Genomic DNA, 25,070 nt, shown 5'->3' with positions numbered 1-25,070 from the left:
AGTATCTTTTCTTATCACCTCTGGTGAAAAAGTGAAGGAGCCATTTAGTTTACAGGTGAGGTCAAAAGAGGGCAGGCCAAACCCAGAAGACCTGTGGCTTCTCCGCCATTTGGCATCTCTTATGCTCCAGCCCAGCAGAGAACACACACACTTTGAGCTGGTGAAAATCTTATTCAGATGGTCTGACAGTCATACACCTCACACAAAATTTAGAGGAATGTACATGCATCACAGACAGAAAATAAGGGATATTTCAAAGCATTCTTCATTATCACTTAATATAAATGCTGACAGAAAAGCAGGTAAGACCTTGTAGACACTTCCATCTATCTACAAACCAAAGAGTGAATCACTTTTCCACTCTTTTTTTTGTTCAATCTGCTACTTAAAGGACTCTCAGACATTCTGTGAGAGCGACGTGATGTTGAGTCAGCTTTAAGAGGGAGAAAAGCACAGTGAAGAGGGAAGAAATAGCATTTCATCATATGGCTTTTTCTATATAACTGCTATGTATGTACAGTAGGTCTCCACTCCCTTGTTCTTTCACACAGAGTAACACTGTTGGCTCCATAGGTCTGAGAATTAAATAAAGGAGACCAATACTGATTTTCAAATCTCTGGATTCTCTTGCCTTTTGCCTCCTTCAATGCATTCTGTCCCACTTCAGCAGAGTATCTAGAATGTTTTTCTTTCAAGTCTAAAAAGTATATTGTAGGAGTTGGATATAGAGAACTTTCTTCTACTCCTTTTGTTATCTTTTTGTTTTGTTTCCCCAGAAGGTAGCAAAGCATCCAACCTTTCCTGGAAAAGATAGCAATTCCCCATGTACCACTGAACATCTTCCCCATGACCAGGCTTGTATGTACAAAACTTCGTAATTCCCCTAAACTTCCAAAGAATTCAATTTATGGAATTCTTCTCATACATTCTACTTCATCTCTGCTCCAATTGCGAATATTTTGGTAGTTACAAACAATAAATATCCACAAAATCAACCCAGAGTCAACCACTCCCGTGAAGGATTGAAATTTTGTTTATGGAAAAGAGAAACAGGAAAGGAAGAAAAAAATAAAGGAGAAGAAAAGCAAGGAAAAACACAAGGAGAATGAATGATATTTTGTTTAGCACTGATTCATAAAACAGCAGATGGAATTTCGCTTATCTAGGATCCTAAAAAATTTAAGAAATAGTTCATAATCTGACTCAACAAATCTCATGGTCTCCTTTATTACCTAGACTATCCTTTATTTTATTTTTTGTTAAATATACCTCTGCAGGGCACAATCACATACAATCAATACGATTGGATAATTACATGAGCTCTATCCCAAGCATATATGTATCAATGTTAAAAAGTTATTTAAAAAAACCAAACAAAACAAACAACCCAAAAAATAAAATAAACTCCACCCAAAAAGGTGATAATGACTGCAGAATGTCTCGGGGAGACTTGTAAGGAGCTAACAAGATCAAAGAAAATTAGACTTACAAAAACCACCAAAAAAAATCATATATCGAGAAATCCCACAACTGGAAGTAGATGATTTCAAAGAAGTGGGAGCTGTCATATAGATCCCACAATTCTTCCTCCCTCCTCTCACACATGTCTTGCTTCACCTCTTCCTCCCCATAGCAACAAATACAGGGATGGAGGGTGAAGAGCTTAATACAATACTACCAGCTAGAAAAAATAAGGAACAACAGCCAAGCTACACAACGGTTGCTAAGCTGACTTAAGGAAAGATCCTTTTAGCATGGAATGGAAGCTGCTTACACAGCAAGCAGAGGCTAAAAGGGGAATAGGAATTCCTTAAAATTAAGAAAAACTCTAAAACTGATTAGTTTTGACCATGTTGATCTTCACTTACAAGAGGCTGCAGATGAACGGCACCAGTTGTGAGCTGTGCAGCAGCTGTGATGTGAACGAGACTGCTTCTTCCTCTCAGGTTGCTCCATGCATTTATTAAAGGCTGCTGCCAAATTTCTTTTTAAAAAGCTACGTATAAAGAGGTCAGTGCACACATCCAGTTGTGGGATCCATCTGATATACAATCTAGTTTGGATGCCAAAGACTTGTGAGTACTGTCTGCCACATAACTATTAAGAAAATCTTTTTAACATTATGAAGAAGCAAATAATTTCTTGAGCATCAAATACTCCACAATATTTTCTTTTTTTTTCCGCTTACAGATACATTTACTCCATATACATTCCACATGTAATCCCATCATGTCTAATGCTTAGACTGCACTATGTGTTGCTTCTGTCTCTCCCAATACTGTATTTTTCAAATTGAAGTGGACAATTGTGTTTTCCTAAAACTTGCAGATCTTCAAAACAGTTTTTTCCTGGCATATGAAAACATCCAACCAGTATATCCAAGGAAAGCTGCCCTGCTGGATGAAGTTAGGCACCTAAACCTTCCCAATTGCTGAACACCTTGCAATTAGGACTAAAAATCATACACAAACTCACTGGAATTGCAAAGATTGCCTGGGAAAGATCATTTAATTATTCATGTTACTAATCTACAGGCATCCAATTTTGATTAAAATGACCACACATTTTAAGCATTAAATGACTCTGATGTTCCTGATGCAGACAAATTCACATTGCCATGCACTCTATATTAGGAAATTTCAGAAAAAGCTGCAGCCTCTTTGCTTGCCACACTTCCTATGGCACAATATTACACCTGCCAATAGGAAATAAATTATAAATGTTAAGTTTGTACTCCTCTCTCTGCTAACAAAGGCTCTACCTGCATCACATGAAGTGCTTCGAAGACTGTGACAATACTAAGCAGTTACATTCTTCTTCCTACAGAAGAATAAAGGCCACATGTTAACTGTAGGACACTGTGTTGGGATAACCTCTCCCCAAATCCCTTTCTTATGTTGTAACTGTAATTAACTCTAGTCTCTGTCATCCCCTGACATTCCAACAGAAAATAATGGAGTTGGTAACTGATAACTACAGAAATGAAAATTCCCTATGAATTTTTTGACATTTTAAGTCTATTTGAATTGAGAGCAAATCAATTTGTACTACATAATAATCTGTATGTTGATTTACTACAAGTAACAACCATTCATCTCTTGGCACCATAGCTACACACAAAAGGTGGCTTAGAAGTGCTGCTTCATTTTCCTCAGAAATTCAGTTCACACTTAAGCAAGATGGATGTTTTTCTAGTTCATAACTCCATTACCATGTAGGCAACTCAAGAACTCTTGCTCCATTTTTTCCCCACCCAGGGGAATTAATTTATTGTGATACAAGAAATTAAGTTGCTGACATGCTAACTTTTTTCGCATTGTTTTTAAATCAGCAACATTAGGAGGCAGGATTGGAAGGCTGTGTTTTGGAAAGTGAATGATGACAAAATTTTAGTATGAAGGTAACACCATGCCCCAGCAGCATTGTTCTGTGTTCCTTCTATCTATCCTATGACCAAAACCAGTTCTCCATACATACACAGACAAGCATTAGAACTTGCACATTGCATATGTTTGGGTCTTTTCTCCCATTTTTGAGCAGAGAAGGTGGCTGGCACCCCCACTGTTGAGCCTCCTGAACACTGGCATGGCATTTCTCGTACCATAAAAGCAGGTCTGAAAGAGCCAGTCCAGGAAAGAAACTTTAAGCTGGGGGTCTTTCAGATGACTGTCCTGTAGGTCTGCTTTATTACAGTCCAAAATTATAAATGGCAATGGAAACGAAGGTTTCTGCTACTTGGACTTTTAGAGATTTCTCTTTGAACCTAAAAACTTTAGTAACAAGTCTGTAAGAGTTTGAGTAGCTCAAGAAAGGGAAATGCCAGCAGCTTTCTTGTATTATCAATAAAAGCCTCACTCCTGGCCCTTTCTAATACGAAATTTTCCCCACCTTACTCAGTCAATGCTCTCAAGAGACAATATCATCACAAGTTTGGTTCTTCCACATCTAATTTAATGCAATGCTAGCGTTTCACAATTTTTTTCGGTCCCAGTGGACATAGAAGTCAGTCACATTTGTAACACAGATTTATCTTTTACTGTAACTGAAGAAATTTCAATCAGTATTCAGTTTAGAAACACTTAAAAACAAGGCTTCTTGGATTATAACATTTCTAAGTTCCTTCTCCCTCTCTAAACGAGCCATTCAGTCAGCCAAGAGAACGCATGAGAGACTGAAAACACATCACAACACCTCAGATACATCTCAGTACACTGCAAACTGTATGACTAAATGGAATGATTTTCCACAATTCAATGTACGGGCAAGGCTTGACAATCATTAACTTCTAGAAATTGTTATTAGGATAGTACAGTCACACAATACACTACACAATGTCTGACAATCAAAATGGCTATACCAGGGGAAAAAAAGAAGTATAAAGCACAAGTCTTTGGCTCTCCTTTAAAGAAAAACAGCAGTTTACTATGTTTATACAGATCCCCTGTTTGCCTACCAGTAGGGGCAATATCATATTTGTGCATCACTGAGTAATAACACCATTAGAAAAGGCAACTTCACAGAAGTTATTGGCTAAGCGAATTCATTTGAATGCTCCGTTTTGAGGCAGCAAGCTGTCACTGTTACACAATCAGGGAGGGTGGATGGGCAAGCCACAGGAGAAAAAGACACAAAAAGGGGAGGGACAGCTCAGAAAAATTACACAGAGAACTTGAGAAGAACAGGGATAAAAGTGCTGCTAGCTTGAAAGGTGCTCTGATTTGCAGAAAAGAAGTCCTACTCTGAAATTGGACAGCATGCAAGAAAGGCAGAAGAAAAAGGTTTAAACTTCTCCTATTAAGAAAAGAGAACTAGGTCACAGGACAGACAGATGAAATGTTAACAGAAGAAGGGAAATAACACCACAGAATAAACAGATATCACCTATATACTGACTGAATCACTGACACACTGAAGCTAAACCTACCACTTGAAGCTTCCTATTCTGAAGGTTTGTCCATGCTGTCCATCTGGCTGAAACCCAGATATCAATGAGGGTTCAGAGTTCCCTGGTGCAGCAGAAAATTTAACCTACCCACTGAAGGACACAGCAGTGGCCTGACACCATGGTAATACTGCTTCTTCTTGCACAATAGAAGGAACTAAATTGCTTGATAGCCAAGACCAATTTCACTGAGGTGGCCAGAATTCCTGTATGACTGAGACAATGATAGGCTAAAGGAGTAAGTGTAGCAAGATACAGAGTCACTCCAGATATTTTCATGTTAGTTAGCTGTAAACACCAATACTACCACTACACACAGGGCTATCTGTCCCCCACAGTCTCCCAGTTTTTTCACAAAACTGGAACATTTTAAGTGCAGTTTCCAGAAAAAACTTAAGAGCATGCACTGCATTTTGCTGTTTGATTTGTTTAATCAACTAAACTTCTGCAAAAAAAAGCAGAGAAAGGGTAAGAGGAGGAGGGGGATAAAGCAAAGTAGAAAATCAATACTGTTAGTAGATATTAAACAAACTATTTAACAAGCCAAACTATAATTTTGGGCAAACAGGGCATTCACCTGGACATATTGATCACAACAAAGACACTATGCACAAAGTACAGCATGGAGAGCTCGATGAAGGAGAAAAAAACCCCCAGTAATGTCTTCCTTCTAATCCACAGATTTTGGAAGCATTCATCATATGTAGGCCAGCAATCTAAATAGTGCTTACTGAAAAATTGCAGGAAAATGTGGAGAAAATAATAAGCCCTAACCTGGTAAGGGAACTAGGAAACAAAAGGTAAAGAGGTTTTTGCCCCTCCAGATTTTCTTCCTAGTATTACAAATAAATCTGTAGTGTCCAACCTATCATAACCATCTTTGAAAATTAATTTTATATCCACAAATACTACAGTCAAAAAAAGGCACATTCTCGGCTTGTCCTCCTAGATTAGAATATTGCACTAATTATCTTGACTAAGATGAGCTCCCTGTGTTAATAAAGACACAGCAGGAAGGAGCAAACTAATTAAAATTAAGGAAAAGGCTGACCTGAGGGTCGTGCTCTGCACTGAAGGATGAGAGGGCCCAGGGCCTGCGTCAGGAAAAGACCTTCATCCTCCTCATGCCCAGATCTGAGAAGGGAGGAACAGACCTGATGGGCTTCCAACTGCATCACCCCATTTCTGCTCAGCTCCAAGGGGAGTGGCTGGAATACTTGGCATCAAGTAGGAGATACAGATGGATAGGGGCAAGGGGAGATGAAGCTGTTTCAGTGCAAAGTTGATTCTTTGCAAAAAGTTAAAAGAGGCATTAGAAAAAAAAGCAAGCTTCAAACTACTGTAGGCAACTAAGAGGCCAAAATTCAACTAAGAGTGAAATAAACCCATGTTAAGACACGTGGAAAGTAGGGGAGGGGGGTGTGATGAAAAATGCTTTTATTTTCATTCAGTGCTTCTACCTCCCAAACATTTGATCACAACAGCTGCGCTCATGCGAAAAAATTCTTAAAACATACCCAATATATATACAGATATAACTATGTATATGTGTATATATATATTTATATATAAATTTTTATTTAAATAAAAAAGAAAGCTCGAATCCCAAGCCAATATGTGTATCAAATCCTTGACCAGCCAGGTCTGTAGGGCATAATCAAATTCAATGTGAAATAGTATATAAATGCGGTGCCTTGACTGGGCAAATTAAATAATTGCTACTCAAAAGAGTCTTCTGTTTGGACTCTCCTACTGGTAGGCAATAGTGAGACTGTATCCCCTCCCACCCCTTTTGTTCTATTTAACAATATGATGAATGCAAAGCTTAAGCCCAAGGTTGCTATAACCTCAGCAGGAGTTAAGGTTAAGGAAAAAAAACTAAAATCAAAGAAAATTTATTAACTCTTGCTTTACCCAACCAAAGCAATGCAGCAATTTATTACATAACCAGTGCTTTCCCACTTAGTAGTCTAACCCAGAAAGAAAAAATGAGCACAGGCCAAGAAGGTAGAGAGGGAGCAGCACTTGAAAAATCATTCTCAAGAGGTCTTCATATCCAGGATCTTACCTTAGTGTAGGCCAAAAAAGTAAAAAAATGTGCAGCAAGAACAAAATCTTTAATTAAAAAAAAATAATCAAAAGGCATGGCTTCTCTGGGTTATGCCTACAAAGCATCTACTTACAGAAGTATCAGATCTATCAGGCAAAATTTGCTTCTCAGTACTTCTGGCAAGATCTGTGCTGCACCCTCAATGGTTACTTTGGTGCAATTCTTCCCCCATGAAACAGGAATCCAGAGTGGATTCACTGCAGCCCTGACAAACTGCAGATTTGAGATACTCAGGTGTCAGATTCTAATATACAAAGATCTTAAACAATGTCAGCCTTTAAAAAGGACCACACCTTTGCAAAGACTGTAATTTGTATTTTAAATTCAGCAATTTAATCAAGAAGCTCAGGTTAAGTTCCTGGCCACAATAGGAGGAATTGTGTTAAGCGTGAAGTTTGCTGCACATCTGTTGACACTGCAATTCACAGCTACTCTCCAACCCTCATTCCTTGCTTACCCTTAACTCATACAAGGAAGTGGCTAAATTGTTTTAGTAAGGTAATAAGGAATTATGCACTGGGTATGTAATAACACCAAAATATAAGAAAAAACCTACTTCATTAAGATCATACAATTAATCAAACAGAGTATATATATAATATCTTTTTTTTAAGCCCTGGGATTCAAGGCGTCCAAAGTTATTAAAATAAAGTTCATTCACAGAACAAAAACAAATTTAATTTGAATTGCTTGCAGATACTGCTAATTTTCATTTTTTTAATTAAAAAATGCGTTAATGTGAACTATGTGCAGGATTTGTTTCTAGTAGTTGTGTTTGTGCACATTGACTCTGGACCTGCTGCTCTGCTACTGCTGCTGCTCCTGGGTTTCCCCAACCATCCCTGGAAAAAAAATACAAGATGGAAGCTGCCGACACCCTAGCAGAAGGAACTCCAGGGTGTGCTGGCCTTGCTTCATGGAGCAGATGTGGGTGTCACTCCCACTCGCTGGGAGTCATGGCCATCTCCTCCTCCCTTAGGGTCCTCCGACAGGCTGAGAGATGCCATATTGTTTGACAGGAGGCCAATGCTGTCTTGGGTCAAAGCTGATCCATTCGTAACATCACTGCTGAAGGGAAGTTGAGAAGAAAGGGGAAGTGGGTGAAAAGAAGCAATTACTTAGATTTTTTCCTTTATTTTTAAGCAAGAGGACTTCAGTGTACACATTCCAGAATATTTAACTTACCTAATAATAATTTATCTTTTTTTCCCCTAATTCTAAAAATATAAAAAATTGTTTTGATTTCATTACTTTCACAGCACCATATAGAAAAATTAGTTCCTGCCCTGGAGGTCTCAATCTGATGGTGCAGCACAGAACTTCAGAACACGTTATAAAAAGAAGGTGCAGACTTCATCAGCAATAGTGTATTTATTCAGAAAATGCTTATTCTGAATAAATATTAATATTTCAAACTGCTCACATGAAGTTATGTAAACATCCAAGCTTCTCTGCTTAGTGCTGTCTTGAATACATGTAGATGCTTGTGGCTATTTGAAAATACTTGCTGTACAGACTTCCAGCACTCCCAGCCAACATCTTATTCCAACTGTCTATTAAATGCGAACCAAAATCAATCCCAGCATCTACACAGATAGAAGTCCACCAACAATTGAAAGTGAACTTAGTTTCAAAGTGTGTGCCTTCCTAAACAATATCCACATCATAAACCTTAGCCGGATGGACTATCTTTCACATTTGGGAGATTTTTTTATTTGAAACTAAAACAGCAGATAAGGATCTATTTTCTTTCCAAGGAGGCTGCATAACTCCTGCTTCTCCCTACTAATCATCCAATACTGACTAGACAGATTGCTCTCTGACAGACACTGCAAGTCTTCTGTTGCATTAATTTATATACAGTCTTATCCCAGTCACCTACTCCACAGCTAGAGAGACCCTTAATTCGTGCCTGCACTATAAAGACATGATTTTTATTCTCTTTTCCTAGTAGGCGCTTCCTCGTATCATAGTTGATGTGAGGCAAGGGTAATTATTCAATAGGAGTGCAGCCCTGAAGAAGTCTCCTATTACACAAAGATACGTTCAAGGCCCATGTTACCTGAATGTCAGTGTAAGGTCCTCAGCTGGAACCTTGTTCTGTGGTTCTAATTGTCCATTTTCTGTCTGTTTAGTGGTGCCCAGCTTGTTTTTCATATCCAGTGAAGACTGGCTCTCCTTTAAAGAAAGGACAGATGAAAAATTCTTTTAAGAGTGTGTTGAAAGAATTGGAGACTTCATCCCTTGAAGAACACCTGTAAATTGCAATCATAGTTCAACCCACAAAAGCCATGAGACAAAACCAGACTTTTAGATATGCTCATCCTTTCAGGACACAGTATTTTCCAAAAGGAAGGGATGATCCTTGTAACAACAACCAAAGGCCACAGACTGTAACAGCACACGGACTGCTGAACACTAGCTTGTATGTGCAGATGATGCTTCCTATGTTAAAGCAGTTTATAGAACTCATGGCATGGTGACCTTGGAGACAATTTGGTTTCCATCAAATTCAACACCACACTTATTTCAAATGGTGCCAAATTAACAGCATTTTAAAGTGGCTACATTAAACTTCATGAAGAAGACTCAAGAAACTCCTCAGGAGGTTTTGAAGAATAGAGGTTATGAGGAAGATGGATAACTCCAGCTGTGGGCATCCAGCAGGGAGCCTTTCTGCCAGGGTGAAAGAGCTGCAGCCAGGTACCTAGCTGTCCACTCCATCTCTCTGCCTCCCATACCCCCAGCACTCACCATGCTCAGCTCACGGGTTCGCTTCCCAATTTCCCTTTCCACCTGGTGCAGTTCCAAGCTCAGCTGCTCACTTGAGATCATCCCAGGCCACTTGGGAGGTGGGGGTGGGGGTTGTGGTTGGCCTGCCAGGGTAGTCACCTCTCTCTGCAACAGCAGCCTGTTACTAACAGCCTAAATGCATAAAGCCAAGCACATACACAACTGAGCATACGACACACCAAGCACAGACAGCTCTAAGGCCATAATTCCAGAGTATTGCTCATTTACAAAACCAAGGTCACTTCTCACCACACTTCACAATGTCCCAACTGAAATCACTTCCAACACAAGTTTCAACATATTTCTGTACGCATGGACAAGTATTTTAATTTTTAAACAAGTAGCATTAAATACCTCTTACTGTCATAAATTTGCATGTGTTTTCTTAACATACCACTCCCTTCTCAAAACTATGACTAAGCCCATGAACAAAAACACTACTCTCAACTGAGCTCTATGTTCAACAAAAGAGAACTGCAGATAAGCAAGTCTGCTACTTTATTTACAGCAATAGAATTACAGCAGTAGAATTTATCTAATTCTACAGCAGAGACAATTATTACATCATCTTGAGAGATGTAGTTGTCAATATGTAGGTCTCTACTGACCCACACTAGAACACAGAGGAACAGAGAGGGGCAAGTGACTATGGTCATTTACAAGTTGCAAGTTACTAAAAGCAGTAGCCATGCCAGCCATTGTAAAAATCTGCTAATACTTGCAAATCAGTTCTGCAAGTGTCTGCTCTGCATTTAGATACATCATCTTGTACTCCACACAACCCAACACCTGGCAGGTCTTTAAGTAGAAATGCTCATGCAATGCAAAAGCAACATGATCTAGTTCTTCATGCTCTGGCTGAATTGATTGCTGCAGCCTTGTAATAGGCAAACCAATGAAGACTCCTTGATTTCCAGTATCTACAGGTAGCTTTAAACGCAAGAGATAAAATGAAAGCTGTTCTTACTCAAAATAACTGACTGATTCTGCAAAATTCATATTATGGCAAAATCAAGCCTCAACATTCAGCTCTGTAGGATTCACCCACAACATTGATGAGCAGAAGGCCTCTTACAGGTTTTGCAGCTTTCCAATACTCTTGTATTATGGCAAAGGCAGACATACAAGATGTAAACATTTTCTCCTCTCATTCCCAAACAAGAGCACAAGAACACAAGCTATGTTTCAAGTAACTAACAAATGCATATTACTGCAACTACTGCTGTGATTTAATTGTGAGCTCTTAAACTAATCTGCAATAGCCCTCCTCTGTAATATGTGTTCTTAGCTAAACCATAGCTTCAGCAGAAGTTGCTATACACTACTTATAGCAATTTCTTCTCAGAAAATGTTAACACAAATAGTTGCTGAGGTACCTAGAACAGTTTTCTGGTAAATATTTACTGATTTTTCCTCAGAGGAGAAAAGTAAAGCTTTCTAAAACCATTCATTATGGCTTGACATTTCTCCTGTCTCAAAATCAGAAGATTTCACCTCATTAACTCTTTTACAAGCACACACTCATCTTTCCTTATGCTACAACTATGTTTCTTCTAAGCGAGGAGGCATAAAATATTAAGTCTTCATTTTTCAAACTAAATATATTACATATTCACTTCCTTGACTCTTGTGGTTTGTGCTGCTTAAGAAGAAACAGGTACAAACACAAAGCTGTACACAAAACAGATGAAGCTCATGGCTTTCTGTACAGAAAATGAGACATTTTCAACAGCAGTAAAGCCAAGAAGAACAGGCACCTACAAGGTGCCTCCTGCAAACCACAAGTTTGCCTCTGAGTTGAACAGAGGGGGAGTGAGAAAGAGAATGTCAGCAAACAAGATTGAGCACAGACTGCAGATTAAATATGGTGTTGATGTGCACATGGAATGTGGGGAAGTTTCTCCTGCTAAGTAGAAAGGCTGACACTTGCACCACAGCCCTAATGCCTGGCATTACAGGATTAAGTATTGTTACTGAGCATCACTATAAAGGTCAGCCAATGAAAAGCCTTACCAGCATCATCTCTCTCCATACCACCCCCCGCCCCCGTGCTGCTTGAAATGCTGGTACCAACCTCCAGTCCCCGCATTTGTGTCTGCTGGCTGATCTGATGGTCAACTTGCTGCAGTTCCATGCGTAGCTGCTGCTCTCGTTCAGCTGAGGGCAACTGCTTCCCATGACCAGCCACATCTGACATGGACAGTCTCTCCCTTTGAGATTGGAAAATAAGGAGATTTTTTTAAAAAAAAAATCTTTATTCAACTGGCACAGAAAAAAAATAGAAAAAAGAAAATTTAGAAAAAGGCAAAGAAAAATAGATCCTACCTGTCATTGAAACGACCCTGAGAAGGTATATTTTGATGAGGAGAATATGGAGAGCCTCCCCAGCCACTGTGGGTTTCGTAAGGACTGTAGTCTACCAGGGAATAGAAGAAAACCATGTTGCATTACTACAAAATCACCCCTTCAGTCATTCAGCCAACACAGAACCAGACAGAGAAGAAGAAAGGCCAGCCCTCTAATTATGAGAAGTTCAACATTTCTTCTGATTAAATGAACACAGAAATACTCTCTGTGACTGGTCTTACATGTCTAATACTGTAACAAACAATTAGACTCTTCTTGTACATCTAAAAGTTCGTGATGGCCTTCCAGAGTCTGAGATTGTGAAGGACTTCAGATACTCACGCAGATGAACAAACACAGAACAAAACTTAAAGACATGATTACTGCAGCTATTTTTACTACTGAAGTTCCTAAAAGTCTCAGGAGTTCATTGATAATTCTGACATACCTAGGTAACTACAGTTTAACGATTAAGTTTTCAGGGAAGTCAGAATTCTACCTGTAGTAAAGTCTAAAAAATTACTGCCTGAAAAAGCTAGAAGCAAGTTGGGGGGAATATAATAATCAGATATTTTCTTAAGGTTATTATTCAGTGCACCTCAAGAAAGAGACAATCTTATGAAGCAAGACAGAAAGCCATATTATACATGTGATTAGAAAACAGATGTGTTGGAAATGAACTACTCCTATTTTTTTGCTTTGCCTAACAGTACACGAGACAATGGCTGCATTAAGCTTGCAGGACCAGCTACCCATAAAGTAGGAGAGCAGCAGTACAGTACTTTATCAAGATGGTTTTGCATTATATGTATTTGGGAAAGTGCTAAGCTTCTGGATTCTGCTGCTACAGATTTAAAGTAAGTTTCATATCAGAGGGACTGGCAGAACAAAGTAATTTCTTCCAAACAGCAACAACAGATCACTAACAAATATACAACGTAAGCACAAACATGTCATGGAATCATTGAATATCCCAAGCTGTAAGGGACATGTAAGGACCATGGAGTCTAAATCCTGGCCCTCCACAGACACCCCAACAATCTCACCCTGTGCCTAAGAGTACAGGCACAAACACTTCTAGAGCTCTGGCAGTCCTGGGGCTGTGACCATTCCCTGGTCAGTGCCTCACCACCCTCTAGGGAAGAACCTTTTCCTGATATCCAACCTAACCTTCCCCTCACACAGATCCTATCACTGGTCACTAGAGAGAAATCAGGGCCTGCCCTTCTGCATCCCCTCAGGAAGAAGCTGTAGACAGCTATGGGGTCTGCCCTCAGTCTCCTCTTGTTCAGACCAAGTGATCTCAGCAAGCTGTGGCAACCTTGTTCTGAATTCAGTCTTCTCAGTATAACCTTACCTGAAGTTATTTTAAGTGGCATTAACACACTGTAGCTGTATTTCTAAGACAAGATAGAAGTTTACAGGGTTTGTCTTCAATCTGTACAACACTGTGGCAGTAAAGAAAACAGCAACAGCCAGCAAAATCCAAGAGCACAGATCCTACCTGAAATGATGGATTTGGTGGCAGCTCCCTGAACTGCCAGGGCCTGCATGGGCCCAGAGTTCTGGTACACGGCTTTGGAAGTACGAGAGATGGCCCCAAATCTTGACACGGTTGGTCGGTCTCCAAATGGAATGAGGTCATCGTCCCCTGTCTCGGCTGCTCGTCGCTGCATGTCCAGTCGCTGCTCACGCATGGCTTTACTATCCACATTCTGGACAAGACATGGAAAAGGCAGTCAAAAATTCATTCAGAAAGTAACAGGATCACATTCTTTTCACAACAATTTGGTAAGTGCAGTAAGTTCCTCTTGTATTCTCTATTCCCTTCACTTTTCAACTCGTTTTCCTATTCTCAGTTTCTAACTCCACTGTCTCCTTGATGGTCTACCTTAAGATGACCATTACTACACCACAGTGAAAAAGCTGCAAAATTAATTATGATCAAATCCAGAAGAGAGCAGTAGCAAATGGAAACTGAGACAGAGAAAGTCCAATGGGAAGAAAACAGGGAAAAAACCTCCCCCTTACAGAAACTCAAAGAAGAGACCAGTGAGCATGTCTGAGGACTACATCTTCTTTCTAGAATCCAAAAGAAATTTCTCTGAAGTCCATTGTTAAGAATTGCAGCACCTAACAGCCTACAAATGACTCAGAATAGGAATTTTTCAGTACCGCACTTACTTGGACATGTCTAGTATATTTTTTCAGGCATTTTTCATTTAGCAGCAGTACTGTTTGGAACATCCTGGTTTCTAACTGAGTTTCAGACTCCAACACCTTAATGGGTCAGCAAATGAAGAGAGAAAGTGTTCACTCTCACCTCAAAGAGCTGACTTAAATAGGAAAGCTATCTGTTGGCTACCAGAAAATGTAAAATGATAAGAATTGCCAAAATCAAGTTAAGACTTTGCTAAAGAAGTGAAACTGTACACAGTAAAATACACTGTACCCAGTAAAAAAAGAGCAAGGTAAATGGGGCCACTACACCAAGAAAATTATCTGAAGGCTACAACCTTTGGTACAGTTCAGTATTAAAATAAAACTCTGCAAGCTTTCAGCAGGGATAAGGATTGCTAGGAACAGTGGACATACCTGAGGCAGGAATAAAGGGGTGAAAATGGCAGTAACAACTAAATTGGAAGCTAAATTCAAGAAATGTAATGCTTGGAAATTAAAACCTTATGGAAAATCTACTTTGGAATCCTGGAAAAAAAAATTACTTTTTAATCTTTAGGCCATAGGATGCTCGTACCAATTTTAATATACTTCTATTTACTCAGTGAATCTGCATGTCATCTGCAGAATATTCAGCATTATGCACTCTCAGATGATACTACTCCTTCAGATGATACACAGTCCTTCAAAAAAGGAATTCAGTAAAGGTCTCCTGATAATTTTTTCCTGTGAGGGGACAAAAACTGAAAAGCAGCAGAGATCCCATTTCGCTGATCTGAAAATTAGCTCTGGGGCAGAAGAATACTTCGTTTATCCTTGAAAAAGGAGGTTACTTCTCCAGAACCTTATTACTTCTCTTAACTGAGCTGCAGGTTTTTTGCAGTTTTCTAGAAGCAGGGATGAAAGCCAAGACCTGTTTATCATTCCTGGATGCTGCCACTTGGACAGCAATGAGCTGATTCCAAGTAATCTCAGTAGATCCCCAGGTCAAACATGGCAGTGTGATAATTCCAGGCAACCACACTGTGTAGGACTGAGAGCAAGAGGACAGGTTAAAATGCCAAAGCTGCAGATGAAATGCAGTTTTTTGCTCTGCTTTTTTTCAGGAGAAAGCCTTCTTTTTGGGTCCATTTCCAGCAGTGGCTTCAAGGTTTTAAAAGGAAAGCAATTCAGCAGACAGAAAAAAGACAAATTTAATTCCAATGGGGCAGAGAGAAAAAGGGAAGCCTTTTTGAGGAGAAACTAAACAAAAAAATCCTGATTTAATTAAGTGGTTGCAACTGGTGAGCATCTGTCCACAGAAGAATAAATTCTGATTAGAAATGTTCCCCCCTACCTCTTATTTGCCAAAGAAAGGTCAACATGACTCCGACAATACAAAAATAAAAGTCAATAGATCACTTTTGCACAAGGAGGGTGAAGGAGAATAGATGAATCTCTGTAAAAGTTCCTCAGGCTAAACACTCCTTTCTCTGGAAGAACTTGAACAACTTCCTATGTGCATGGGCTACTAGCCTACTTCTCCTGTTAAGTGATGCCCAAATGTTAGGAAGAAACTGAATAGTGGTGGTATGCAAGACTCTTTATTTTCTTCTCCACCCATGATTCCCATTAGTAACACCCAAGCAGCCCCTTCATTTTGCAACACTGACCTAGTAAAAATGGAGCAACACAAAACAAGATCACAGCCCACCTCTCAAAGTTCATTGAAGGGCTGAATTAGGGCAGCACAGAGCTAGAAATTGCCTTCAAAAATAAACAGCCTAGTACAATGTTTTGACTGTGCTTTTCTCAAAAACTTCATGCAAGTTTTGGGTACTCTTGTGGCTAAAAATCACAGTCCTTCAAGTAAAAACTACTAACACCCTTAACAGCAAATAACACCCACCTTAAAAAGAATTAATTGCCTAAAGTTATGTTATAGCATCTTCCTCTGACAGAAAGAAGTACAGGCAGCAACAGATTGACATGCTTAATTAACATGCTGTCAGGACAGAATAATTTTTGCATTTCAAGTAAGTGCAAAGAATAATCCTTGTAAAATATTCTTGTTATCCATGGCTTCAGAGCAGAGTTGTTATCCCACATCAATATGCAGAATTTTGTAACAGCTACAAAAGAGTAGTACTGTCCATAACTTGGAAAGCAAAGAGCTTCACACACCTGCAAATGCTTTCTGTGATTGCAATGCACTTCTGAGCTTAAATAAAAGCATTGCCATCATGGTGAAAAGCAAATGAAAGTCCTTCCCAACCCACAGAAATATCCACTTTTCTTCTGTTTTCCCCTTATCCCTGCATACCGCCATCTCCACACTTCTTGCTGCCACAACATCTTTGGGTTTTGCATCTTTGGTTCCAATGTAGGAGCCGATGGTGTCACAAGACCAGGGAGAGTACTGGCTGTAGTCATTTCCTTTGTATTTCCCAGCTACCTTCAGGTCTTCATCCAAGTACTGTACAAAAACAAAAATCTGGTTCTGTAAGTGAAGGGAAGAAGCAGTTTCACAGCCATCCTTCTTCACTTCAACAGTAGTGAACTAGAGAAACATCACCAGGATTATTTTTAATCAGATACATCACCCTCTGGAACTGGGCATGAAGTGTGTGAAATTTTGAGCCCCTGGCTATGCTCCCAGTGTTCATTAGGCCAGTTTGAAGGTGATATTTTGACACTGGTTAAAAAAATAAATCTCTATCAAGCTGTTACTTCATTATAAATATGTCAGGAGTAAAGTCTAGTAACTGTGAAGAGGGATTACTTCAATTAGTAACAGCTCAAAATTAATTTTCTTTGTTGCACTGAAAGCAGAGAGCTTAGGACCAGTGGCAAATCAACAGCCAGCTGAAATACTGGAGACTGTACTACAAGGGCTTCCCATTTAGGCACAAAATCTACTTTCTCCAACACTTGCAGTGCTGTACTGTTCCGATTTTCTTGCTGTCTACACCTATCAGCACGTAAACACTAAACATGCCAGTATTTCATGTTTTTGTCAAAATATTCTTACCTCCTCTGGGTGAAAAGGATGAGGCAAGGTTGGTGATGGTGCAAAAGGAGGTGGAGAAATCACCTTCCTCTCCTCCAGCTGGGCCATGATCTCTTTCCTTCGTCGGTGAAGTTCATCCAGACTGGGATGAGGCTGAAATGAAGACAGGAAAATGTTTCAGAGCTCCCGAAGCATTAATGTACAAAATAAATAATTTTCTAAGTGTTGTTTATGTGAACAAAATAAGGTAGCTATATACTGCAAGGAGAGGGAAATACAGAGGATAGACAGAATCATTACAGTAACAAGTAATGATCACAGTTAAAGTCTACCTGTTAACTTTCATATAGGACATACATATTCCTACGCTGGCCAGTGTTAGTTCAAGACACCCCACAAACAGGGAATGTGTTACAACTTCGCAAAGTTCCCACTGGAACACGTTCAGCATGGCAAGTTCCCATTACAGTCATACAGGATAAATTGATAAAACTCTACAGGTCTCTAGTCATATTTATTATTCCCTTTGCAATAGAGTTAAACACAAACACGGCACACTCAAACTGCTAAATCTGTAACTTATGTTAAAAACATCTCCTGTACAACAGGATTCAGATCCTTTAATCTGAATGACCTAAGTCCAACTATTCTACAGAACTCAATTCCAGCTGGTGAGTTATCAAAACAAACTTGTAAACTTACAATAGGAAGACCCTCCAGCAGTTAGCTATCTAACTTGAAAAAATTCAGACAAGAAGATTTTTAAATTCTTTTATCAAGGCACGTGTGTTTAATATTTATTATTTAGATACAGAGTTGATCAGTATCAGAATGCACACATGATCATTTCCACACACTGAACTTGAGTCTCTCTGAGACTCTCCAGTCTAATCTTTGCTGGAGAAGTCAGAGATTTACTGAAGTGAATTACAATGCCTTTCTACTTTGAGCACCAAAGCAGCCTATTTTACATATAAACATCATTACAACTGCAGAGTTGACCAGTAAATAAATTACCTTCTAGTTTTTGATACACTTCATAAAGTTTAGACTTTTGCAAAGACCACCCCCTTAGTACAAAAATATTCAATTCCTCAAGCAGCTTATAGTTTCTCTCTCAAAACAACTACAAAAATGTAGCGTAGAACCCATACCCTGTGGCACGAAGGTCTGATCTGACCAAGATGTGGAGCCACTGCACAATAAGCCTCTGTTTGCTGGTATCTGTCTCTGGACTCAGGTACATAGAGGGGTACAGCTGCTTGTGGGATGTCGATGGGCACTGGGCTGCCCCGCACCACATCCTCCCGCTGGTAGGGCTGCACGGGGGGGTACACGCGGCGGCTGTCGTAGTGTGGTGGGTACATGGGCTGCGCCAGGGTCGGGTACCCCTGTGGCTGTGGGTACTGTGGGCTTACCACACGCTCTGGCAAATATGGCCCGTAGTGCTCCAGGTATGGTATACCTGGTTCGGTTGCTGATGGAGGAGGTCGGACAAAGCGAGACATGGACTGAGTGGGATAGTACACTCCTGAAGCAAGGCAAGGGGGAAAAGATCACAAGATACAGAAAGTGGTTACCACAATTGTCCACAAAAACTGACTGCAGAAAACCCTGAAGAAGCAAAAGTTGATCAAGCGTCATAATGTAATTATCTAATTATCAATACTGTAGCATTGACACAGCACAGTGAAGAGCTGGTGAGACTCAGCCCACCACAGGTGCCCCACAAGTCCTGCCAGCACACTAAATAGAAATAAATCACCAGAACATCTCTGCAAATTGCTACAAATGCTTTCAGCTAGGTAAGACGTAAAAAGTAAACTGAAGATTGGTCTGTACATTTTCACCCATGCAATTAAATTCAATTTATTTCAACATATCAGTGCCACTGGCTGGGTAAAGGAACTTGGATTATTAGGATTTAAAGTTATCAAGAGATTTGTTCTAAATCTTGAACAGGAGAAAGACATTTCAGAACTGTAAATCACCAAAGACTTGTAATATCAAACTGCCCAGTTATCTGAAGATTTTATCATTCTATCTGTGACTTCTGGATAATTTTAAAATAAGCATGAATATGTGCATGACATCAAATTTTGTGGACAACTCAGATGTTCACTGGCACATAATGAACAAATTTAAGTAGTTTGGTTTTTTTCAAAATGCTCTGCAGCTTTCTCAGAAATGGCTCCCCCCCATTTTGCCTTTCCTTTCTATAGCTTTTTCTGCTTTTTAACTTCCTTTGGTCTTTCATTGCTTATTTTTCTTTCGCATTAACTTCACTTCATCTCATTTCTCTCTGCAACCTCACATTGCCTAAGAATCATTCTCTTTTTCACATAGATAGACATATCTTCTCTTTTTAATCCCCTTCAATATTATCTTTCTCCATGTGCTCTCTTTATAGTTAGAGCTTTTCCTCTTAGATCCTTTTTTATGATGTTTTATTTTTTTGTGAACACCCTTCTCTAACTTCATTCATCTCTATCATCAAACGCACTTTATTTCTATTTTCCCTGAGTCAAACTGAATTAAGGTTTACTATACTGGATCCCTCATCAAGCCCAGTTAGGAAGAACTGAAGACAGAAGGACTTGCAATACTTGGACAGAAACAAGTATTATTTTCACTTGCACTGAAGTCCTCAGTCAAAGTATAAAATCCCACCAATTTCCATTTTATTATGATGTCACCCTATTAGTGTCTTTTGTCCATGTCACTTGTAAGAAAACTTCAATTAAAGGGCTTAAAAAACAGAGTGGGAAGAAAGACTAAAATCAGCATGAGGATGAAAGAGCTTGGTGTCAATCTTACCTTGTTGGTAGGGTGCTGGCTCAAACGATGGGGCGGCCCCTCTGGGGTCTTGATAAAATATATCTGCTTGTTGTGCACTGTACAACTGAGACCCTCGTGGTACCATCTGCAACTGCTTGGTGACAGACACCGAGGGCAGATCTGCTGGTGCCCGAGCAGGAACAGGATGAGGGTTCACTGGCAAGGCAGAAATAGAGCTCTTGGGAACAGATTCCAACCTAAAAAAGTGGAAAGACGGTACTGCTCATTAAGGCCTGGTATAGCACACTGTACTCTAACACACTGTTCTTTTGTCTACACTTCACTTTCTGAAGGCTTCCATCACCTTCTCCAATTAAAATATAAACAAACAGGGAATTAATGCAGCTTAGAGTTTAAGCTTCAGCTTTCTACTCTACTATATAATCACTAAAAAAAACAACCAACCAAACACAAGAACAACCACAACTCCCATTCTGTTTATTTTTTAAAGAACTGGTTTACTTTGTTTCTACTCCACATTTACACACACAACAATTTTAACAACAGGTAGGAAGACCCGTACAAGTCAGGAGGGGATCCAGGGGCACTGCTACTCAGATGGTCCATCTTCCCTGGTTTCAGGGCAGTTTCATAACTGGAGTCAGTCCCTCGAGAAATTAGTTGCGTCACTGTGCTGCCTGTTGATACAATTCCATTTGGCAGAGCAGAAGTTTTCCTATTGGGCAAGTCCACTCCCCCTTCCTCTGAGAGGATAGCTCCTGAAGGCAGGCCCACCTCATTCAGCTGGCCCAGGGAAGCACTAAGGGGTCTTCTGGGAACGAGACGCTTGTTCATTTTACGGAATCTTCAGAAAGAGAAGCCACATATCAAAAATTGAAACAAAACGACAACAAAAAAGAACTGTACTTTCAAGATTTTTCAAACATGGATAATACTGAAAGCCTCCTTTTAATTCAACCTCCCCAAGGGTCTTGTGAGAATACCTCTTAGAATAAAACTGCCCTGACAGCTCATCTATTAATAGGAATTTCAATCAAAACAAGGATGGACTTTTAATGATAAATACATCAAGAATTCACAGGTAAACTTCATACAGCAAATTTACAAATCTTACTTTCTTTATGCATATGCATCTCAAGAGAAGAAAACCAAAACTAAGCATCACATAAAGTACTATTATCACATAAAATGCAGTAACACAAGCTTCTGAATAAGAATCACAGACTGTTCAAGCCTGTTTTATTCAGAGAAGAAACTAACAGCAGAAAATTTAAGTGAAAAAATATGAAGTTATACCCTTTTACTCCATTTGTCCAACAATAAGCCAAGTGTTTACTACCATGTGATACATTTTAAAGCACAGTTTAAGATTTATGTTACTGTATCAATATGCAGCTCACACCATCTCTGTTGCTTGATAAAGTGATTGCAGAGATAAAAACTCCATGAATACACAGCAAGTCCAAAAATCTAACTGCTTCCGACTAAAGTCTGAGCAAATACAGGCATTTTAACCAAAGTGCCACAGAAACCAGGAGGCCAGCAGTACTGGAGAACAAATTCCAGTGTTGAAGGTCCTCCCCTAAATACCCTGCCATTAGTTCAGATCCCAGAATGCAAGTGTGAGAGCATATTTGCAGATCTGAGTGCTCTCACTGAACAAGAGGCTATTTCTACAGCAGGGGTGAAGCCAACACTTTCACATCATAAATAACAGCCAGAGTGAGATGGGAACCCCGACTAGGAAAGCACACAGATTACTGCAGAAAAAGTTGGCAGTTATTACTCAATCTTTAGATAAGCTTTGTAGCTTCCCACATGCATTAACAGCAACACAACAGAGGTAAAAAGGGGCTTTATTGTTGGGGTTGTTTTGTTTTTTAGATGTTGCAGTCTCCACATGAGCAGGACACAAATTAATTTTAAAAAGTTCAGTGCTTGTCTATATACACAGGCTCTTTGTCCCTTGTCAAGAAGGGAATGAGCTGCTGTTTAAGCAAGTTTACATTATATCTAAATGCTATCTAAAACATTACCACACATTTCCCTATAAACTTCCTCCAAACTTAAAGCTATATAGAGAGATACAGGAGTCACACAGGACCAGCAATGCATATGATTCACACTATGCATTTTTAAAAGGAGGAGCACTAATCCAGCAGCTACTTAAAGAAATTAAGCAAAGATAAAAGGTACAAGGAACAATAAGAGCTCACAAGTTCCCCAACAACCCACAGAAACTGTGGGAATCCGAAACTGAACAAACATTCTCTTCAGCCCAGGGTAACATTAATACCAAGGCATACAAGTCAGTCTGGCTGCAATGGGCCTCTTCCCCCCTGCAAAGCTGACAAACAGTCCTTGATACGTACAACTGGCTCAGAGGTGTAATGCTGACCCACCACTCAACAGGTTAACAAAACCATCCCAAAGCATCATCCCAAAGCAGCACTAGCTATCTCATTATATCATTAGCATGATGACAAAAGGCAAAACACTCTTTAACTGTTTCTGCAGCACACAAGTATTGAAGTTCTATTCCTTGTTCATATGAATAACTCTTTGTCATTCTAACACCATACACTTTGCTCTTTTCTTTGTGTTTTGTCTATGCACTGCATGCTGGATATACAGCCCATGAACTGACATTAATGCTATGAGTTTCAGATTAAGAAATGAAAAAGAAACACTGCATGCCAACTCCTAGCCTTTGCAGTATTCTTCTCATTAAAAAGCACCTTTTCTTTGAATTATTTTAGACCAAAAAGCAAATAACAAACTAATATACTATATAAAATACACTGTATTTATTTCTCTTAGCTCCTAAATAATCTATTTTACTAAAAAAAAAAATAGTAACAACCTGCAGAACAACAGCATCTTGCTCTTGCATAACTGGTAGCCCTCCTAAATCTGTAATGCATCTAGACTGCAGACTTGATATGACCATCATTTTTTAACACTACAACAATAGATGTAACCAACTGAAGATACCTGCATGAAAATTTCTGACAGACTGCACAAAGAATTGTTGCAGGAAAAAATCTTGGAAAGTTTATTTTTAGGTCTTTGGAGAGCTAGCAAAACATTCCTTATGGAAATTCCTTTGGAAAACTGCCCGCAACCTACCTGAATAAAATGGGAACATGAGAAGCACCCCCAAATAACAGCCATAGCTGTGTGTGCTGTCACACAGCACGTTTAGTCACACTTAAGAAGTAGGGAAAACAGCCCACCTCCAAAAACTTTGGATAATACTTGTGTAGCATCAAACTTTCAGAGCTGCATTACTGATGAACAAAGCAAATATTCTTCTGTATGGAAGAAGAAAGCTCGAAAACCTAAGAGATGACTGTTACAAGTTTATCACATTATTTCTTGCTAGTTTAACAACCAGGGAATACTTCCTTTCCCCTTATTCCTAGATATAACTCTTATAGACAAGATGAAACAAAGACTGGACTACTTTCTACTAGGAGAGGTACGCTTACTTTTCCAGCTCCTCCTGTGAGTGTGCGAAGGTGCAGCTGGCCCCCCGCGGACATCCTCCTCTCTGCTTCATGTCTCGGCACATATATGTCTTGTACTTGCTGTGCTGAGGGGGCTGACAAGGTTAAAGAAACCAGGTGAGACACCTGAACATGAAAGTGCACTTAACCAAGCTGAATGTATGATCTTATCAAAGGCCTGATGTTTGACCACTGATAATTCCTCAAATTTAAGTGTTTCTGGAATATCTGATATGAAATCAACAACTGAAGTACTTGTGTTTGGTTCTTTAACAGCCAACAATTCAAGAGTATGTGTTTTGACAACTAAGTCACTCTCAGATTTCTGCAGCATTTTTATTCAAACTCCTTACTGGAGAGCTTGACTGGAACACAGCTGTACATTTTAGAACACAATTAAGTGGACAAAACTGATACAGGATGAAAAAATTACCAATAATCAGATATACCCTTTCAATAGTTCCCATCAAGGGAAAGGTCTGTAAAAGTCAATGTGCTTTCTGAGAAGGCAAAAGGTGTGTATCTGTAAGAAGTCACCTGCAAACTTTTGGGGTTTTTTTGGTTTATTTTTTTTCTGATTTGTTTTTTGCGGATTTTTTGTGTTTGTTTTTGTTTAGTTTGTTTGGGGGTTTTTGGCCATCTACTACACAGTGAACATAAGCCACACAGCCTTTTACTGGCCACTGCCACCAGGTAGCACAACCTTACCCAGAGCTCAGCAGACATCCCCTTTCCCTACTCAGGAGGCTTCGTGCAAGCAGCACAGCATGTTCCACAGGCTCTTCACAACAAAAACTCTTTTCCCCCTCCTGGATTCCCACTTATGCATTTCTACTGTTTTTCCTTTTCCTGGTGACAGTGCTATTGTCCATCCCAAGTAATGCAAAAAAGGTGAAATGGCAGAAATAATTCACTTTAATTTGGCCTTTTTATTGGCAGAGATAATCTCTTTACCAGCTCAGCTCCCCAAACCAGCTCTCCAAGAGGATGAATGCCAAAGTGATGGATGAATGGGACTGGGACAGGCAGCTCCATATTTCAGCAGCATTTATATCAACTGTGCTACACAACAAAATGACATCAAAGGAATGTATGATAAGGTAACTATGAGATAAGCTAATATACAATTACATTGTCATTGGTGAAACAAAAAAATTTGTTTCAGGAACTTGGATTGCACCTTCATATGAACTATTCTTAAATCTTCAAGCTTGACAGACCATTAAGCACAGGTATAAGGATGATTTCATCAACAGAGAGACAGCTGAAATATGTCACATTAAAACAAATCCAAGAAAATTCCCATAAATCAGAGAAGCAGCCAACATCCCTTCCCCACCCTCTACTCAGTAAGGCTGTTATTCATTTCCCTAAGCCTGTAGCTGGATCAGACTGTTCTCCTTC

The 25,070-nt window shown here is 39.5% G+C and overlaps 1 protein-coding gene across 13 annotated transcripts in view; it reads right to left on the bottom strand.

Annotated features, from left to right (window-relative positions):
- Window positions 1–1,017: 1,017 nt before the first annotated feature.
- The window catches only part of RC3H1 (ring finger and CCCH-type domains 1), a 63,234-nt gene continuing 39,181 nt past the window's right edge, over window positions 1,018–25,070 (bottom strand). For 5 of the 13 annotated variants that reach the window (XM_014261970.2, XM_088060346.1, XM_014261969.2 and 2 more), the window contains 12 exons: window positions 23,649–23,761; window positions 20,720–21,001; window positions 20,176–20,393; window positions 18,513–18,889; window positions 17,380–17,511; window positions 16,672–16,842; window positions 13,696–13,906; window positions 12,171–12,261; window positions 11,920–12,055; window positions 9,807–9,977; window positions 9,115–9,230; window positions 1,018–8,120 (listed from right to left, as the gene is read on the bottom strand). In XM_014261970.2, the coding sequence (XP_014117445.1) occupies window positions 7,967–8,120; window positions 9,115–9,230; window positions 9,807–9,977; window positions 11,920–12,055; window positions 12,171–12,261; window positions 13,696–13,906; window positions 16,672–16,842; window positions 17,380–17,511; window positions 18,513–18,889; window positions 20,176–20,393; window positions 20,720–21,001; window positions 23,649–23,761 (2,172 nt within the window). In that variant the 3' untranslated portion in view covers window positions 1,018–7,966. The remainder of the gene's footprint in view (window positions 8,121–9,114; window positions 9,231–9,806; window positions 9,978–11,919; window positions 12,056–12,170; window positions 12,262–13,695; window positions 13,907–16,671; window positions 16,843–17,379; window positions 17,512–18,512; window positions 18,890–20,175; window positions 20,394–20,719; window positions 21,002–23,648; window positions 23,762–25,070) is intronic. The other 8 variants (XM_088060347.1, XM_088060353.1, XM_088060349.1 and 5 more) reach the window with 8 other exon arrangements.

This window comes from Pseudopodoces humilis, chromosome 10, assembly GCF_049639895.1.
Source record: "Pseudopodoces humilis isolate 2021_Gansu_Grassland_sample_001 chromosome 10, ASM4963989v1, whole genome shotgun sequence".
Lineage (NCBI taxonomy): Eukaryota > Metazoa > Chordata > Aves > Passeriformes > Paridae > Pseudopodoces > Pseudopodoces humilis.
Note: the sequence above shows the minus strand (reverse complement) of the source record. Positions and strands in the feature narration are given on the sequence as shown.